The 20631-nt window shown below is 45.8% G+C and overlaps 1 protein-coding gene across 1 annotated transcript in view; it reads left to right on the top strand.

Moving 5' to 3' along the window:
• Positions 1-20631, top strand: part of LOC144768081 (uncharacterized) — a 224814-nt gene that overhangs the window by 76071 nt on the left and 128112 nt on the right. Inside the window, exons 15-24 of the mRNA XM_078651467.1 lie at positions 1778-1924; positions 2496-2726; positions 2820-3013; positions 8132-8259; positions 8427-8596; positions 13477-13656; positions 14069-14203; positions 15195-15338; positions 15701-15930; positions 17009-17159. Coding sequence (XP_078507593.1) covers positions 1778-1924; positions 2496-2726; positions 2820-3013; positions 8132-8259; positions 8427-8596; positions 13477-13656; positions 14069-14203; positions 15195-15338; positions 15701-15930; positions 17009-17159 — 1710 coding nt within the window. The remainder of the gene's footprint in view (positions 1-1777; positions 1925-2495; positions 2727-2819; positions 3014-8131; positions 8260-8426; positions 8597-13476; positions 13657-14068; positions 14204-15194; positions 15339-15700; positions 15931-17008; positions 17160-20631) is intronic.

Here is a 20631-nt window from a genome sequence, read left to right on the forward strand (position 1 = left end):
TGGTCAGTCTCTTTGGAATCGTTCCCTTATACGCCTATTTATGACGGCACAATCAGACCAAATGAAAGAAATCAGCAACTTCATTTTGGCACTGAGAGCAGTTTGGAGATTCTCTCTTTCCCTTATTCCATAGTCTGTCAGGTGTACAATATGTGTGGTAGAGGCATTTAACTTGTATATGACGCTTTCCTGTGGAGATGGCCATCTTTCGAGATGGCATTTTGGACTCTTTCAAGTTAAACCACATCACTTTCCTGGTGTGTTCTCAGTTGTGCAAATTGCAAAGGGCATTCTCTACAAGAAAATGGTAGATAATGCAAATCCCCTGTTTCCCGAAGGGTTCTGTGACATCCCATGCCTTCATGGGGCTAAATTCTCAGAGAGCTACCAGCATTTGTGATATCAGTCCAGAGCATGTTTTAGTTGCGAATGCCTGAAAACCTGGAATTTTTACAGCTGGAACTCTCTTGTCAAATAAGCAAAGGAACTTAAGGTATTGCAATAAGCAATAAGATCCTAGTGTCTCATCCCCTTGAGGGCAGGTACCTCAGATAGCCAGGAGCTCTGCCAAAAGGTGTGGAAATAACGTGTGTTAGGTTCCCATCCCGTTTAATCTATCATAAAGTGCTGTACCAACTGTACCGCTGCTTGCAGTAAAGTTGGTGGTATTTGAGAGCCACAAAGTGGTGGTGTTTTGGTTTCAGTGAAATTTACTTTATTGTGTCTGGTTTTGTTTAATTGCTCCAATACAAAAGTGAGAAAATGTCTTCTCTGGGAAAGCCTTCATCTGTAAATTATTTTCAATTATTGAAAATAGATGTTTAAAATACATGTTCTGGAACACACACACGGCTATTGTTTATGAATATCAGAGCAAATACCATGATGATATGATGGTGAGCTCCTCACTAATCAGTGATTAATTATATTACAATTTGTCAAGACACAAATGGAATAGCATTAACACTCAAACATAGACAATAAGGAGTAATGGAATACTGTGAGGTGTTGTTAAGTGAGAAGTGCCTTCTGCCTCAGGATATCAGGAAGCCATTTCACTTATCTCTTTATTTTTTCAGTTAAAAATCTCTATGACACACAAATGCACTACAACTGGTTTGATTTAATTAGTTGCATTCATCAGAGAATCATTGAATGTTGTCTCCGTTATGCATGTTTTATATTGTAAAGTATTTTCATAATTCAGAAACATACACAGGAAATAGACCGTTAGGATCGATTGATTCTATTACACATTATACTTTACTATATACTAAAACCTGTTTCATACTATATGCTGTTACTCTTTGTAGAAATTTTATTGATATTGTCGCTTTATGTATCATATGTGTACCTACCTCATAATATTGTGAAAGTTACGATAACAATGCAGGACTATAACTACCTCATGTAATGTGAAGCGCTCTGATACCCAAGGGTCTTGTTCGCGCTATATAAAACTCTTAATAAATAAATAAATATTATAAAAATTATTTTCTTAATTCAATATTATAAACTTTTTCCCAGATCCCGCACATGCACTTAAATATTTGAATAACTATGAACTTCGAAAGAATGTCCATGATTGAGAACTAGGATTACAATAATGTTAAATCAGCACTTCTGTCTTCTCTTTAAGTCTACAAATGCATTCTGTGGTGCAAAACAGAGACCTGTCTGAAGCTCAAAAACACTCCTTGTCCCACGTTATAATAAAACTGCTCCCTGAGGTTGCATCTTCAAACCTTCTGGCTGTCTTCCCTAAATTTGCTGATAGGCTGAGCAGTCGGTTACAGAGCTGACAGTGGCCCAGGCACGGATGAAGGCAGAAGCAGCTGATCTGCGCGATGCGGCTGATAAGATGGGGGCAATAAGTGAAGCTCTGGCACAGGATAAGGTGCAGCTGAACCAGCAGCTGATGCAGGTGAACAAGGGCTGAACTCTGAACTCTGGATTCCTATGGGAAGATGAATTCTCAGAGGAGCCCAAGCACATTGCCACAGTACTTGCATGCACCCTGTGTCTGTCTGTCTGTCTGTCTGTGTATCTCAAACTCATGTGCTGTCTTTTTCTTTTTTTTCTGTCTTTAAAAGTATGTTTTCTTATTCTCTTGTCTCCCTAGTAGAAGAAAGTAACTGCTGTTGTGTAGGCTTGTGGTACTTCCGATTAATATTATTGGGAAAGTTTTCAAATCAACACAATTTAGTTTTTGTGAGATGGCTTGCAATTACTAGAGGGTGCCTCAAGTTGGGAAGTCCCCTTTGAAATAGTAGCAGATCGCATCTTTCCCTTTTATTTCCTCTATGTAAGTATTACACTATTTTGTATCCTGTACCGGTCATGTTATTTCTTTCTCTGGAAGTCATTTCCGTTTACCTAAATTAACTTTGTATGTTTTTTCCATCTATTCCTGTCTTCCCTCTTGATACTTCTAATTCACCTTTGTGATTTGTGCGCATGCATTTACTCTGACTTCTGCATTTATTCTCCTTCAGATGGAGCTTGCACATAATTCCCTCCTTGTCCAGCTACAAGAATCTGACAGCACACAAGCCTCTCTCTGGGAGGATTTGAGCCATTCAGAGAAAGAGAAGTCTTCAATCGTCGCCGATAATATGCAACTAGAGCGGTCTCTCCAACATGCAGACAAGACCAGAGAAGAGTTGGAGGTGGAGATTAGCAGTCTGCGGGCTGAGTTACAAGAGACTGAGGAAAAACTGAGAAAGGTGAGTGGGAAGGGCAGCTATGGATGGAATAGACATGGAGACTAAACCTTTGTCCCTGTTGTCAACTTTTTCTTGCTTGCTGTCTCTCCACAGATGTGCCGACAGCAAGATGCCTATAGCCTTCAGCTGGAGGAGTCACAACAGGAGTCATCATCTCGCCTTCAGACACTCGAAAAGCTGTTGTGGCAGCAAGAAGCTGAGGCCAGGGAGCGAGCTCGGTTGGAAGTGCAACTTGGTTCAGTGGATCGGGAGCGCAAAAGCCTGGAGGAGCAATTTAGCCGTGTCAGGTAGATCATACACACAGGAAACCTGGATGTAGGAACTTATTCTTATCTGTGCTGCCCCTTCTTTCTTGCCATCCCCATATTTCTCCCCCTTTCTTACCCCCCTACGCCTCCCACCCTCTTTTGCCTTCTTTCTACATATTGCCCTCAATTTCTGTATTCTTAATCATCAACTTGCTGCCCCGGTTTTCAATTGTTTTCCACCTCTTTCCTTATTCCTAAATCTGTCACTTTTATCCATTTCTGGTACTTGCCTCATCCTCTTCTATCTAGGTTTATCTTTGCCCAAATTCTCTTCTTTTTTTACATCTTTAGTTTATTTCTTGTGCTTGCATGTAGTCTTTCTCTTTCTCCATTCTTACTTCATACGCCCTCTATTTATTCTTTCTTTCTTTTTCACACTCGTTTGTTAATTCTCTTTCTTGCTTCCAATGTTAATTTTTTCCCCCTTTGTTCTCGTTTCCGGTGTATATTCTTTCTTTGTTCTGCTTGCTCCTTACCTTTTCTCTCGCTAACACCTTTTTTATTTGTTTGCCCCCATTTATTCCTCTTTTTTTGTTTCTCTAATGCCATTTGCCCCTGTTATCTATTTAGTTTTCTTTTTTCTTTCTCATCCCCTTTTTGACTCCCATGGTCTCCAATGATATATTCTTCTTTTTACAGTTTCCTTTCTCTCACATTGCCTTTTTAGGTTTCGTAACCTGGCGAGGGGCGAAGCCACTCCCAGATCGAAATCTGTTGTTTCTAATAGTGAGGTTAGGACAGCCTCTGTTTCCAATTGGCTAGCTCCATAAATGGAGGCTAGCCATTGGGAGGCAGAGGCTGTCAATCGCGCTTTCTCTCGAAAACGCGATTTGGGGGCGTTTCTGGTGCTTTTTTTAAGCCCCGCCCCTTTGTCCCGGGCCGCGCTGCGATTGGCTGCCGGCCCGGGACACCCCCGTGACGTCATTCCCGGGCCGCGCTGTGATTGGCTGCCGGCCCGGGACCTGACTTGTTTTTCTCCTGTTGACCACCCGAATTTAACATCACAGTAAACATTGGACCAAACAAACAAAGTGGACTTAAAAAACGTGTACTTCCGAATCAATACTTAGAGCTGGCAAAACATGCACAAATCAATTATCACTTCGATCGGTAAACCACGGACTTTCTTTCTAACGTTGCCTACAACGAAATGCCTTGGGTTACTTTTGACTACTTGCCATTGATAGGCCGTTCCTGAATTGTAACTATTTAACATAAGCCTTTACTGGAAAGAATTTTAATATGTAGTTCAATCGCATTGTAAGGGTTTTTAGTAACCATACTATTCAACAAGTTAATTAACAAATCCGTTTACACAAAAAAATACCGCACTTTCAGCGCACTGTCTATTTGTTTTTTAATTTGGTTAGAATGTACGCAGATCTTGCGTACGCAGGTGTTATATGTCAAACAATACGTCGCAGGCTTCGCTCGTCATCCAGTACTGAAAAAAAGACGGCAGACGAATAAACAGAGAAGACAGACTAATGGGGAAAAAAAATAAGGCATTGCCTTCCCATCTCGCTGAGACACCACGTTCAGAGTCAGACTGTGACGGTATTACCAGTGCTTGAACTTACCTATTCCTGCCACAGCAACCAACCGCCACATTTTTGCTCACGCTTTCCACAGTTGGAACTCCCGGTGAAAGCAGAGAGTTGAAAACTTTAATAAGCTTTATAGTTGCGGAAATAGGGTGCTAAGTTCTTGTCTCCTGTTTGAATACGCCTGCGCGCTCGGTCTTCCCGGCTTTCGGTGATGTTCCCGCGACTAGTGTGGTGCAGCCCCACCTGCTGGAGGACGGGCATGCTGCATGCAGTTAAAGAGAGAATACGTTTAGCGGTCTTTGTTCCAGAGTTGCAATTTTATTTTATTAGTTCATGTGAACACAAAAGCAAATGCCTTTAAAAACACATCAAGCTGTGAGTGTAAGAAAGGTCGCAGCACTTTCGGTACAGTGATTTTATGGAGGCCACTCCCCCCATCTTCGCTCCACTCACTGGGCTCTTTTGTGTTTCCGGGGTCTTTATAAGGCCTCGTTGAGAGATAAGTGCTGCCACAGTGCGTGAAAGGAAACTATGGAAGGCGTGCAGCTTCTCTGCAAGGCTGGTTTGGGTGCACTGGGATTGTTTCGGCTGAATCCCGCTCTGTGGGTGCGGACGCGGGGAGCTGGTGCTAAGCGGGTAAGATATGCACTAAACTGGCAAGTTTAGAAATGGCATTCGTAAAGTCCAAGAATTCCCACTAAAAATATACTTTTACGAATATATTGAAACCAAAATCAAATTCTAGTTTTTGCTGCTGGCGCCATTGAGTTGCATCATCCCCACATCACTTCTGTGGGACACGAGTATTCAAAAGGATCTCGCCAAACTGAATGCAGGTTAGATGTTAAGTTCGTTGTACTAGAGGCTTTTTTATTTTATACAAATATATTTTTAAGATGGTTATAAGTGTGTCGAGGGTGACTTGGGTTGAATGGTCTAATTTTTCTGTTGCTTGGTTCGTAGAAACTGTTTGTGAGTTATAATTTTAGAACTTGCCTTTTTTCGCCCTTGAACTGTGCCATTTTTTTACTTTCATCAGTGGACCCCTGTGTATATGCACTACTACGGTCGGTAGCCATTTTTTAGGCTGCCTTTCTTTTTAAAGTCCGCTCTATGTTTTCGATTTTAATGTGATGCGTTTTTCAATATTTACCTGTATTTTGGTTTACGTTACGTTCTGTGGCATTACTAGAACGGTGATGAGCCTTTAAATTGTAACCTTTTCTTATGTGAGGGATTAAGAGTGTGTAGTGTGTTTTTTATACCCTCTCACCCCCCCCTACAGACACACACCCACCCACCCCATAGAGGGTTAGCGATCCAAGAAATAAACGGGGGGGTGGGGGGAGCGAGGCTGTGCACGAGCCGAGTTCCGAAAATCTTTAGCAAGTAACTCGTGCAACAAACATCCTGTAACAAACCTGCCAGGCTCTCAGATTGCGTATATGACCTTTCCAGTGTTCTTGAATGCTTAAGCATGATGCTTAAATGTTTTTAGTGTGAAAGTTAGAATGACGCTTTCCCATAAACTTAATAAATTATCCCTTTTAGTGTAACATGTATTTTGAATTCTCTAACAATGGTTGCTGCTGCAAGATGTTCAATTGCTGCGAAATTGTGACGGCTCGCAGATATCTTTCTTGCCTTTGCTGCTGAAGCACTCGCTCACCTGCCTCTTCTCTTGCTCTACTGATCATCTGCTCCTAATCCCTGTCTGTCTAGGCTCGTACCTGTCCCCCAGATTCCCAACCCCTTAGAGGCCTTTCATTTGGCCTTCATGCTACCTGTATGGCCATCTATCCCTGTGGTTCCCTGAAGGCCTCTTGCCTACCCCTCTGGTCTCTGGCCTCTCTCCTGTCTCTTTGGATCACTTTGTGACTTATCACCGGCTCTCCCAACTCTCTGCCTGTCCTCTCATGTCACCTTCCTGCAGTTTTGTGTGCAGTGGCAGCCGCTGCAATTTGAAAGTGGTAGGGTGAAAGACTTTGGCCTGCGAGCGAACGTAGGAAGCGAGCCAACAATGTCTCCGGGCTATACTATGTAGTTCTCCCTCGAGAAAACAATCTGGTGTTAAAATGGTGCATTTTTCTAGGGCATTGCATGATATGCCCATGTCCTGTGAATTAACAGACTGCCTCTCTCAGTATATTCTGCTGTTTGGTGTCTTGGAGAGCATGAAGCAGTCTGGACACCTTGCTGGCTCGGCCCCCACTGTGTAAAAAGATGTAGCGTTTAAGATAGAACAAGTGCTTTCAAAAATACATTTTTGGTAAAATTCAATCAGATTGTCTCTAGTGCGCACATTTTTTCAAAGTTTGCTTTATTAGGACACATTTCAAAACTCAGCTGGTAGCATCCTTGCATTATCTCTACATCTTTGGCTCCTTGAAGCTTCAAATGAATAAATCAATTCAGCCATACACATTGGTTTCCAAGCAGCCTTTACTTTTGCTAACTGGCCAACTGCACATGTGGCTTGTTTTTTTCTTTCACTGTTTGCCGCTCCTATGACTTGATGGCACAGAAGGCCCCTGGTCCCTTTCTTTCACTTAGAGGCCACCCAAGGTCATCATTCAATTATACTTTTGATAATACAATTTTAAAATAATGACTTGCACATTCGCTTCACTTTTTTTTAACGGACTGGGACTTAATAGCACCATATATATGCATGTCACTATGTATTCCCCACACTAGGCAAAACCGGATTTAATTCTTAGATTGGCTGATTATACAGTCATATGAACTGTTCACATTAACTGACTGAGTTACCATGACGTAATACTGCAATTCCCAATGTTTTTGTTTAGTTGCATGTATTTTTCATTGTAGGTCTTGTTTTTACCTAAAAGTGAAAGGCTAACAAAACCGCTGCAGAAAATGGTGGCCTTTTTTTCACGTCACAGACCACATCCCCATTATCAAGCATTGCCTGCACTAAAGTCCTTCGCCATTTGCACCCTGGATAACAGTTCCCATACTTTATTTGAATGTACCTCAATGTGAGCCACTGGCAGAGCTTGTAGCTCCGTGCTTACCGGAGAAGAGAGTTAAGCAGACGCCAGGTAATGGCAGTATTCTTTCCCGTGGTGAGAGGTTGATGACTGTCAACACACTGGTCCCTCTATAAACTATTTGCAGTCCAATCTGAAACTCGCAGCTGCTCAAAACCAATTTCTCTAAACAGATACATACTTTTGCTCACAGAAGTATGCAGTGTATCTGAGTACAAAGTGCTGTCATATGTAAAAACAAGCATTTACAATGCTACGGTTTCGCCTTTGGAAAAGTTTGAGCTATTGGCATTGTAAATGACAACATTTGTATTTATGTGTTGGTTTTGAAAACGGATAAATAAATGGCATTGTCATTTGGATTGCCAATAGCTCTAACTTTTCCAAAGGCGAAACCGTTGCATTGTAAATGCTTGTTTCATTCTTGGCTCTTACTCCATTTCTTTTTCTTTCATTTTCTTTTGTTGTTTGCTCCTCTTCTCTTCTTTGACTTCCTTGGTTACCTTCCCCTTGGAAATGCTGTTTCCCTCTTTCAGGTCAGCAAAGGAGGCCCTTGAAACCAGTCTTTTCCAGGCTCAAGAGCAGGTGTCTCTCCTAGAGATTGCCCGTAGTCAGCTAGAAACTACTGTCCAGACTGCCGCTCAGACCAAGGAAGTCATACAAGGTGAGAAACGGGTAGAGCGCTGCCATCTGGTGAAAGGGAAGGTACATCTGACATTTAGACTATCTGGGTGCAAGATGCTGAAGTGGAGGTTCCATTGCTTGTTGACATTATCTTTAGATCTGGATAGATATGAATTTACTTCTGCTTCACATAATCCTTCTATGCAGGAGAGGTCAGCTGTTTGCAGAGTGAACTAGAGGCACAGAAACTAAAAGCGGATCAGCAGCGGGCAGCTCTAGAACTGGACCTCTCCCGCCTCCAGCAGCAACACCAGCAAGAACGGATCGAACTCCAGAAAAGCCATGAGGAGGATATAGAAAGACTGCAGAAAGAGAAGGTACAAATGTTGGGGGAAGAATAGACACAACCGATCATGAGTCTTCTGTCTCTTATTATATATGCAGAGGAGTGAGAGTCGGAGTATGATCTTTTTCTGTCGCTGTTAAAGGCTACAGGGTTGACAATTAACTGTGTGGGACTCTTTTCTATATTGCATAGTACAAATCGGACGGAGTCAATGGAGTGTGACCTTCTTTCTCTGTTACTCTGTACAGTGGAGAACTGTACGTGTGAGTGTTTGGGGGGGGGGGCTGCCCACCAAAATATAGAGAAAAGTAAAAGGGAGTGGATAAGGTTGTGGTATAGTAGGGCCAATGGAGTGTGGCAGGTTCTGTTTCTGTCACAAAATGGAGTGGGAGAAAAGGAAATAAGCTGTCCTCCATCACTATTGCAGCTTTTAGTGGAGAAAGGCAGCTAAGTTTGGCTTTCTCCTGTCTGTTACTTCTTGCAGTATTGGTTACACTGTGATATTGGTAAAGGCTGAGAAAGCCCTAGCCACTTCAACCTCTCATGAATTCTGCTGGGACCATATTTCTGAAATGGTGGATTATCCTGAATCCTGCTCTTTCTATTTCAGCTGAAATGTATAAGTTGCACTGTGAGAACTTTGCAACAGATGCAAAATACTCTGATGACAATTCACAAATAAGTAAATCCCTACCCATACAAGTACTCATGTGAACACGTGTGGATTCACATTTTTTTTCCAATCTACCAGCATTTCCAGCACATTTTTCCTAACCCATGGTTCTCAATGGCCGTAAAAAGTTGTAAAAAATCATTCAATCTGTAGTCCTAAAGAGGACACTCTAAAATGCTCAAGCGAGAATCTAATTGGGATTGAACATCCACCAGCTGACCATGGACTGGCAGGGTTTCAAGATGGTACAAGCATTCAGCCCACCTCTCCCCCTTTGCTAGTATCATTAAGACTGACTACAGTCAGGCTGCCATCAGGTTGCTCTATAAAATGATGTCATTCCTGTCTTTTTCACCTCTTCTCAGAATAAAGCACAGGGATCAGTGTGTAGCTAATGCATGAGAAACCGCTCTCTTAAAACAAAGGATCGCAGTCAATTTGCCATCCACTCATTCCTTTCCATGCCGTCCTGCACCCGACACCGTTGCTGGTACGGGTTTGACCGACCTCCAGTCGACAGTCCAGACCGCGGAATTTTTATGTGAAGTTGCAAGCTCCCTTTTCTGTGTGGGAGCCAGTGCTGCAGTCAGAAACTGGCCGCAGCACAAGCTCCCATACAGAAAAGGGAGTTTTGTGTTCATCTCTTCACTGCGGGGCATGCACCCAACCAGAGGCTGCTGGCTGAAGGGGACCCTGCTAGAGGCTCCCAAAGTCTCTTTCCAACAGGGTATCCATGTCGGAAAGCCCAGCATTGAAACTGTTGGACTTGGCCTTCTCCCCCGAAATTTTTCGCTTTTTGCCCCCCTAATTTGGAATGTCTCCCCCATGGGATTAAACCTGTATAGGCCATGAGTGGTGTGAGACACCTTGTTAAATTGTAATGCTATATAATGGTGTGAGCACTTGTAAATTCTCCCCATTGTAAAATGCACCTGACTGAAATGTCCTATGTTTAAAATGGATGCCATGGCCATGGGTTTTGCCACTGGACTGCCATAGGTCAGCGGTCTAGTTATTATTACCCAGCTACCCCTAGCTTTTGAGAGGGAAAGCCTGGCACCCAGGGTGCTCAACCCCTCCCCTTGAGTCAGTTTAGGCCAGCTTTGCCAACATTCCAGAAGGTTCTGGCACTGCCTGGGAAGAGGGTATAAGTAAGGGGGATGTGCCACCAGAGAGTCAGTCAGCGCTGGGACAAGAAAGAGAGGGGACCTGCTGCGAGGAGCTACTGCCACATGGGCCTGTGAGCTGGGCCCTGCACCCCTAAAACCCCCTACTCTACTGTCCCCTGGGCCCCTGACAAGGGAGGGCCCCTACCCAGGTCCCTGACACTGTGGGGACCGGGAATTACGCCAGCGCTGCGAGGAAGAAGCGCCCAGGAGGTGAGGAGTGGGACTGTCTACCCCCCTTGAGAAGCTGTGGCCCCTTTGAAGCACCATGGGGAAGATTGTGCCCCCAAAAGAACTGTTGCTGACTGAGGTGCTGTGAGGCCCTGTGAAAGCGCTGGGCCCTGGGACTGTTGTGGCCCCCTAGTGCTGTAAAGCCTGCCTGCCAAGCGCTATACTTGCGAAGCGCTGAGGAAGAGTTAATTTCCTGCCCCCTCTGCGTGGCCTGAGAAAGGAGCTGAGGTTGTGGGCAGAGGGAGGAGCAGTGCGCTGTGAATAGCGCCATTCTGCTGAGGAGAATCGTGCTGGAGGAGCCTACCCTCGTTTTGGCGCGCTGTCCGCCTTATAATTAATTAATTAAAAAGGGAGCCTACCCCTTACTGCCGCCGAGGAGTGTTGGCGCCGTCTTGCGCCGGTTGTAAATAGGCAAAAATCACCCCGCGGCCCGGCGCTGTCGTGGGGACCCCCCACCGTTGTGGATACCGTCGCCGCGGCCCCCGGTGCCAGGAGAGGGCCGCCGAAGTGAAGAGAGGGCCGCGCTAGGACCTGAGGCCGTCAGGTCCCCCATCACGTGACGGGGGGCAGGCCGCGTCATCGGCCCGCCCCCGCCGCGCACGGATTGGCCTGCGTGGCCGTGACCCCTGAGGTCGCGCAGGGATTGGCTGTCGGTCGGGAAGGCCGGGAGAAGCCGAATCGAAGCCCCGGGTCCCCGTGAGGTAGGAGGGGGACCCGGGTGAAGCGCCGGTGCGGGGCCCCCGTGGTCGAGGGGGAGCCCCGAAGCAAGAGCGACCGGAGCGGGTGCCCACCCCGCCGGTGAGTGCCCCCGCGCTGGAGGGAGGAGCCGACGCGAAGCCCTGGGTCCCGTGAAGGAGGGGGACCCAGGTGAAGGGTCGGTGCGGGGCCCCCGTGACTGAGGGGGAGCCCCGATTACTAACGACCGGAGCGGGAGGCCACCCCGCCGGTCTGTGCCCCGGAGTGAGGGGCCGGTGAGAAAGGCGGGGCCGGGGCACACTGTCGGTGCCAGCCCCGCCTCCCCCAGCGAAGCCGGCCAGCAGAGCATAGTGCCTGCGGGGCTCCCGTGAGGACGAGGGAGCCCCGATTGTGCCGCCCGGAGGCCGCATTGATCACCCTCGGCCCCCGTGAGGAGGAGGGGCCCGCGTGACGCCGCGGGAAGGGGGGGCCTCGAGGCACATTGCCGGTGCCTGCCCCCTCCACGGAAAGGAGCCCTGCGGCCAATCAAAGAGTCCCTGAGAGCCGCAGCCGGGGGCCTCGAGGCACATTGTCGGTGCCTGGCCCCTCCGCAGGGAAGATCCGGCTCCTGGAGAGGGAGAGAGTGCCCCGTGTGTTCCCTGCGCCAGCCTTGAGGAAAAGGAGTGCCAGGAGGCGAAAGAGGAGCCCCGGAGTAGCCCGGTGAGTGGGGCCCTTTTCAGACTGTGTGAAGGGGTGGAGAGGGCAACGGGGCACAGGGTCGGTGTCTGCCCCCCCCCATGACTTGGGATAATAGAGACCTTGGATGGTTAACTTACCCTGAACTGGACAACAGCCTGAAAAGTGCCAACTGGTGTAGGCTGGAGGTCAATGCTGTGCCCCTGGGTCCCCCAAGGAATTATTAAAGCCCCAAGAGTTAGGGCCAGGATTTATGCTAATGCTGGGTTGATGTTCAGTGGTTTCGCGCCCAGTGTGCTTATGGCCTAGTGTTAATGCCCCTGTTAGTGGTGGGCATCCCCAGGCGTTATGCTGATGAGGCTGACTGCCCCCTCTAGGGAAGTGTTAGTCGCCTGAAGAGGTATTTAAGGTGGCCCTAGTAAAATGTTTATTCCTGCACAGTGATCTGGTGAAGGAAATGTTTAAGGGTACCCCCTGTTGTTAGTGTTACTGATGCCAATGCCTATTAATGTTTCCCGCCTGATGTTTGATATCCCATTGCTGATTTATTGCAGGTGTTCCTGAATGTTGGGATTTACTAAGATGCCCTGATGTTTTCCCTTACAGGGGTCGTGTTGGAGTTATAATGCAGGTTATGTATGTATGCTAATGTTGGATCTTACAATTTCAGCCTACCACTAAGGATGAGAGCCTGAGAGGGCCCCGCCAAATTGGCCCCAGGCTGAATGTTAATTTAATCATCTTCTTTATTTTCAGATATGGACTTACAGACTCAGCCCTTACTTCCCATGTAAATAATCCCCCCCTTGATACACTTGGCTCTGGTGCCAGTTGGCGCCGTGTTATGATACCACTGTTATGCATTTTTGCTTTGCAGGTTGGAGATACTAAACTTCTTAATTTTCCAACTCAAACTGGTGTCCGGCCTCTTTTGTGGTGTGCCTGGTGTGTTGCCTGTGGGTACTGCGTGAGTGCTTCACATGTCCTCCGAAGTTTGGCCTGCCCGCTTGGTCCGTGCTACCCCCTTTGAGATTTGGGTAACCCCATTTCTTACAGAAACCCTGCCAGAAACCGGCAACGTAATTCAGATGAAGTAAAACGCCATCCATAGGGATCACAACGTGCCTGTTCTGACTGGCAGATGGGCTCCTTGAGTCGGAAGCCAGCCAATATATACAGCTGGTTTCAAAACCGACAGCCTCCATTGTAATGAGGTGGTATGTTTTGAAACCGCGATGAAGGTCGGAAAGCACCGAACTGCATTTGGAGGCTTTTCGAGCCTCATCGTAATGAGGCCTGATGTTTTCCGGACAGAAGACCAAGCCCTGATCTGTGCGTGGTCTATAGGTATTATTGTAAAGGGTTTTACAACACTCTGGTCTGCCTATACTAATCAACTGTTGCTCTTACGAATATGCCTTCTTTCTGGGAGGTCACCTTTATTTCTGCTGTTCCAATTTCATCTCATAGGACATTCTGCAGGAACAGCGTGGTGCAGAACGTGCAGCCGCCAATGCCTACTTGGCAGAGCGCGAGAGCGAACTCTCAAGAGGATTTGAGGAGGCTCTAGAAAAGATGAGAGATGCCAACAGTGCTCTGCTGATAGAGAATGAATGTAATCTCTCCAGAGCAGAGCAAGAGAAGCAGCAGGTACTGTTGCATTGCACTGACAAGCCTATGTATCCATTGTGTCATCATCCTTACCATTGTATTAAAACACATCTCGTGGTATTGGACACCCAAAGCAGGGGGACGTATGGAATTGGAATGAGGGAGGGATAGTGTTCATAAGATATGGAGGTCACCAGAAAACTGGAGCTGTATGGAAAGCTGGGTGATGCCATGGAGGAATGTGGAAGCAAGTAAGTTTGAGGGGGGATTTTTCGTGACAACAGGAAGCATGCCGTGATTTGTAGCAAAGTTTCATAAAGTCCATTATATATGGAATGTTTGACATTTTCTAATCTTTTTTTGGGAAGACATCTTTGTTTATTACATTTCTTCTCTGTTTCTCCCTCAATCCTGTGGTATACACTCCTTGCATCCCACCTCCATTGGTCAGGCTCTTCTTGCAAAAGAGGCTGAAAAAGCGTCTATCATGGAGAGATTGCAACAACTTCAGAAGGAACTGAAGGGAACAAAGGAAAACTTGGAAATGCTACAACAGGAAAGCCAAAGACGTCAGGAAGAGGATCAGGTATGGTGGGGGAGTGGGGAAGTAAGAAAGAGAATAGCAGAACCCACAATGTGAAAGCTATTAGCTGTTGTTATTCAGGGTGTACGAAAGTCACATAATTCGCTTTTTTGCGAAATTTCAGGAAAATGTGGTAGTTATGCGTAGTTGTGGGAAATGCAAATCCATTATTTAACGCACAACATAATCCTTTCTTCAATTTTTGACTAAGGACCGGAAACAAGCATCCTAGGACCGGTTTCAGAGTTTCACCCCTCTTCAGCCAGGATAGCTTGATTCCAGTGGCACAGTGAGCCCAGGACCCACGTCTGGTCATACCTGGCGCACTTAGGACACGAAAGCAAAAGACACACAATTGATGGACGGTTTGCTGTAACACTTTTCGCCCTAAGTGGGATGGGTATGCCCAGACATGGGTCCCTTGCTCACTGTGCCACTGGATTCAAGCTAGCCTGGCTGAAGAAGGGTGACATACCCTAAAACCGGTCCCAGGATGCTTGTGTCTGGTCCAGGGAGGACCAGGCCTGGCAGTTCGGTCTGGACTGTTCCCATGGGGCACAGGGTCAAGACTGATTTGCATATGGCTGGTTCCAAACTGGGGTGGCGCGTAGTGGGCAAAAGAACGATGGATTTAACCCAGATCTTTTGACTGGGGGAGAATGTTTGCATTGTCAGCATTTCGTCCATCATTTGTTTGCTGTGAGAAATAATTAACAGCAAGTGAATCTATAAAGTATTTCAACACTTGGCAACTTGCATTTTCTGGTGCATTACTTTTTTTCCTTTGACAAATAATGGAGAGGGGTAATGTGGTGTAGGAGGGTAAGCATGAAGAATTTGTAAGAAATCTGCTGTATCGTGCTTGAAAGATATTGGAAGTGGGCAAAATAGATTTAGTAGGCAAAGGATAAGAAAAGAAGTGCTATCGTTTGGAAATACCCATATTTCAGATTGATGCCCCTCATAGTCAGTTTCTCTTAATCTCTCTTTCTAGGCCACCATTGAACAGGTCAGAGCTCAGCTTCACAGTGCTGAGCACAGAAATGAAGAGATGAAACAGCGGAACATGGACCAAGTTAAAGCCCTGAAGGAGGAGGTGAACATGCTACTCCAGGACCGTGACGCCCTGCGGGCTCAGGTGAGTGGGTCCAGAGATGAGGGAATGGTTCATTAATATCTGTCCTTCTCTGGGTGAAAATGTCAGAATAACTCAGTCCTGCTCCGTCCACTTCACTTTCGGGTGCGGATAGTCACTTTCTTCCTGCTTTGCACACATATGTGGCATACAGCAAACATACATTCTTTAAAATCTACAACATCATACATATTTTACAAATTGTTTTCCAGTTTGCTACTTGATCTGTTGCAAATTCAAAGTCCTATGTTTATTTTTCTCTTGAAGATAAATTGGCAAATGTCAGGAAACACGCATATACCAGGAGGGTTTTTTTAAATATTTATGGTCAACTGCACACTGACATTTGTTTTGCCACCCAATAGGTGCTTGATCTGACTCCTCGGCTGATTGCTACAGAGGATTCACTACAGATGATGGTCCAGGAGCTGCAGGATACTCAAAAGTATCTTGATGAAGAGCGAGAAGCTGGTGGTTGGAAAGCAGCAGAGGTTGCACAGGCCAGGCGGGAGTTGGAAACAGTCAAGGCAGCATGGGAGGAGGCAAAGAGGCGGCTGCAGGCAACAGTTAGAGCCCTGGAGGAGGAGCGGGAGAGGTGGGTATAGAGGAAGAGTCCCTTTGCTTTTTCAAAGATAACAAAAGGGTGCAGATAATCTTATGATTGTGAGGAGAAGGGAGCAAAGGACCAAGGTTGGACCTTAAGTATTGGAGGGAAAACAAAAATATATAATTTGCTGCTCTGTAGAGAGGGATAATACTGTTTTATGAGAAAAAGGAGTGGCTGCAGTTAGGGAGGAAGGGTAGATCTTGCGAAACCTTACATTCAATCTGACAGTTCATTTTCAAAGCTGCCTGTAATTGCAAAAGGGGTTCGTGGAGCAGAAAGTGCAGATTGCAATGGCAGCCTTCCACCTAAGCATTCATTTTCAAAGTTCTGTGTAATTACAAAAGGGAGTTCATGGAGAAGAAAGAGCAGATTGTAGTGGGAGCAGGGAAAGAGTGGAAAGAAATGGATCGGAATTGGAAAAAAGGAGAGATGGGGAGATCAAACAAAGAAGCTAGGACTGAGAATTGTTCCATTGTTCTCATGTTGGTGAGAAGAAAAGAAATGAAGGCCCCGTGCTAGAGAATGAAAGGTGTAAATAAAGGAGAAAGAAGGTTGGGCCTGACCTGGTTAGTAAGAGGCAATGGTCCTGTGTGTTTGCTGGGAGAGGAAGAAAGTAGTGGGGGGAGAGATGGAAATATAAAATGTGTTTGAAGGATGCATGGCAAGAGGGAGCGGCATTTGACACAAAGAAACTGCAGAATACTGAAAGGGACACCTGTGTAGTTCAAACATTTGGGTGCATTGCATGAGCTGAATGAGCAAAAGAACCCTTGTATTACCGTGGGCAATCATAAATAAGTTAATAAAAGTTGCACAGGATAAGAGAATAATATATGTTTCACATTCTAATCTTCATCCACGTACTCTTTCCCTTCTCTTACGGTCTCTCTCTTTTTCTTTTAACTGCATCCTCTCTCATGGTTCTCTCCTCTCCTTTCAACTCTGCTTTCTTCCCTGTTCTCCTGCCACCCTTTCAGGTTCCGATTTTGTCTCAATCATAGGGTCACAACTGTTTTGTTTCTCCTGAGTCAACTCAGTAACCCACAAATTGCTTCTCTTTGCTAAGTCTACAGCAGGCACTGGCCAAACAGCAGGACGCCATACTCCTATCTGAAGAGTCCAAGGCTGCCCAGCAGCGAGAGCTGATGAAGCTGCAGTCTGAAGCAGAGGAAAGCCATCAACAGAGGTGCGAGGAGGTGCAAAAGCTACATTCCCAGGTGTGTACCAAGCCAGGTGGGTGGATGCTCTCGGGGAGTAGACCATTTTCACTTTCTTGGGGCATGTAGTAGCAAAACAGGTCACCAAGTCACTTTAGAACTCGCTTAATAATTTTAGTTATTCTATATCTAGGAAATAATAGTCAGCCCGAACATAAGTCAAATTAATTACCCCCTAGCTCTATTAGGATGCAAAATGGCTCCTTGACATCACAAAATACAGAGGTTTCCCTGAAAGTCTGATATCACAAACTTTGAGGTGCAGATGACAAAATCTTTGAGAGACATCTACATGTCATGTGTCAGATGTCTGGACTAACCTGCAGAGAGCAAGTTGCAGTAAAGAATGCCTGCAATGCGGTTCGACATGCCTGCAATACCTTCAGTCCCCTACAGTGATGCAACAATTCTGACTGTCCCTATAGTCCATTTGGTTTGTCTTTTAATGATCCAAACCAGCCTCTCCTCTCTGAAGCGTCCTACAACACCCTTGCAGGTGCGCTTCCACGTTTTCCCAGCTCCTATTGCAGTGGCCCGAAATCAGTCAGTATAAGCGTAACATGTTTGTAAGATGAGTTGCTACCTGCAGTCGCTTTGCAACGAAGATAACACCCCTCTCATTTGTACAACTGCATTGAGGTGGGAGAGAGAAAATCTCAATCGCCTGAACCATTCACGTCTTGGCTAAAATCAAATATTGTTTCATTTTTGTCTTGCATCATCTCCAATGAGCTGCCACTGTGACACAGGGGGTTGTACTTAATTACTTCATAGTTCACTCCCTTCTGTAGGAGAAAAAAAAAGTTTACAAATTCCTTAATCAGAAACAAGAGAGAATTCATCTTAAATGTTCTTTCTGCAAATTTATTACGGAAAGGGAAGTTGGCAACTCCTGTATACACTGTGCTTTCTTCATTAAGCATTTTTGATGTCCTCAGTTACATTTTTATACCTCGCTTACCAGACAGTGTAATCTGTCTGATCCCAAAAGTCCTATTGTGACCCTTCAATGGATTACAACTCACCCACTGTTTACCATTAGTTGGATTAATTGTCACTCTCACATGTTTGCTTCTTATTTGATGGCATGCCTTCCACTTCTTGTGTTTGCCCCTCCGCTGGAACAAAGCATCTTTGCGATCTTTTTGATTTGCTGGCATGTATCCTTCCACTGCTCACTTAAGGGAACTATTTTCTCTTTCTCGTTCAGCTCTCCATGAGAATTAATGTATTTCCTAGCTCTCTCCATTGTGTGAAGTTTCACCCCCCACCCCCTAACAAGCTAGTCTGTAAACACAGCAACAGGGATATCTTTGGCTGAAGAGCAGACTTCAAGGAGGGTTGTTTTTGGTTTATCTCTTTACAGTATTGTCTGCGGTTTTGCCGACAGCTCCACTCAGCCCTCGTTGAACTGTTTTCCTCAGTGCAGGCCCTCTGTTCCGCCAACACTGTTTCGGCCCTTCCTGCACCTTGATAAAAGGGGTTGTTTGGAACAGGCTGTGTGATTTTCTATTGCCAAGAAATGCTCTGAGTCGACTTGCAGTTCTACCACTTTTATTTCTGTCTACTTTTAAGCCTCCTTCACCTTTTATTACCCCTTTTCTGATGGATGCTTCTAAACGCAAATTCCCCACCTTATGAACTTCCCAGGTGCCAGACTGGATCCAGAAACTCAAGAGCAGTGCTTCTGCACGCAGTAGGTGGTGCTTTGCGGCTACCTGTCGATGCCATTCCTCTCTGGAAGTGATGAACGGAGCCGCACAAAAACACAACCCATGTGCTAGCATCAGTTCCTTTTAATTCCAAACCTTTAGACGTGGACCCAGAGCTCCACTCCTTGTTTTTCTTCACTCTTGAAGATTTTTTCCTTCAAAAAATGTTTGCAGTGTGTGAAGGTGTCACCCCCTAGGACTACAGGGTTGAATCCTAGGGCTGTTGCAGGCAAATGTCTGTGAAAGATCCCCACATGGTGGGCCTTTGGTCTTGTCGCATTACTCTAAGGTCTACAGCAATTGAGTCCAGAGGAACCCCAAAGCAATGTAAGATTGTGAGGCAAAGCATTGGAAAGCTCCACGCAGGTCCCGCTCCAAGTCGAAGTTGAGGCGCAGACCTGATTTTGTTCAAGAGGCTGACCTTCCATGCAGTTGGGGTTTTTGGGTAAGTCCAAGAAAAAAAACACAAGTCAAAGCTGGACTCAACCCTTTCCCACCTCTCTTCGGATAAGGCACGAGAGCATCACCATATCTCTCATTCTCGCTCCTGTTCCACCAAGAAGCCAAATCCATCTCTGGTACCGATGCACTCTAAGTTTCTGGGCCCATCAGCAACCTTGCAGCAAGTTGAAGCCTTTTGTGAGGCTATACAGCACAACTTTGGCACTTTCGCAGTTCCCTCTGACACGCCTATAGTCCCCAAGGATCTGGAGGACCCTTCAGTAGATTTACGGCAGGCAAGTTCACCCACACCTCCATCTGGACCCATTAATCACACTGCAGGTTCTGTACCGACATCTGGCATGGTGCGGAAACCTGCGCCAACCCCTCTATCATGGATGCTGGCACTGATGCTAGAGGAGAGTCTCCAATCCATTGTTCTGTTCAACTCCAAGCTGGTTTAGATTTGACCTAGACTGAGGCCGTGTGCAGACCTTGACCTACCACAACCTACACTGAACCCATTGGAATAGGGTACAATAACACTAAAACCCGATCACGCACTAACATTATACTAGCTTTTTGGCTCTCATCGGAAGCAGTCCTATGTGGATGCCAATGGAAGTGGAAGAACTTGCCCCTCATGGTGCAGGTATGCAGATGACTAGTAATTACAGTTACAGGAGGCCATTTTGGTCTCCCAACCCTGGGTCGGCAGCACATTATTTTGTTACAGGAATTAGATGGGCTGCTAAGGTCCTTAACATTCATCTCCCCACTATGAATGTTAAAACACACATCCTCTTAGAAGTCCCACAGCCTGACCAGGCACCATTAGAACCTCTTTTACCTTTTAATGAGGTCTGACTGGCACACTGTTGGGCACTTTGCTAAGCCCTTATCTGACCGTCCAGTCAACTGACAAGTCACCCGTCACTATAGACCTGCTCCAGGTGGCCTAGATTTTTTTACCCAGCAACTGAGAGGTTTGTGGTACAGGTTTTCCCAGCAAGGTAAACCCTAATGATTTCTAAGTACTTCCTCATAAGTTGCCGTTTCTTTGATGTTGTGTTACACATACAAGGACTGTGGAGAAAATTGAAGAATAAAAACAACCTTTACTCATCTTCACTTTAGAATACGTTATTTGTGTATACTAATTGTTTATACTGGACTTCGAAGTGTGCTTCGGTACTTCTCTTCTATTCTCCCTGATAGGGATATCAACATAAGGTGACACATTAGCAAGAGTATGCTCTACTCAGTCAGTCTTGCCCTGAAGTCAGTCAGTTCGAGCTGCCTTCTAGGGCATTATATGT

This window comes from Lissotriton helveticus, chromosome 7, assembly GCF_964261635.1.
Source record: "Lissotriton helveticus chromosome 7, aLisHel1.1, whole genome shotgun sequence".
NCBI classification, from domain to species: Eukaryota; Metazoa; Chordata; class Amphibia; order Caudata; family Salamandridae; genus Lissotriton; species Lissotriton helveticus.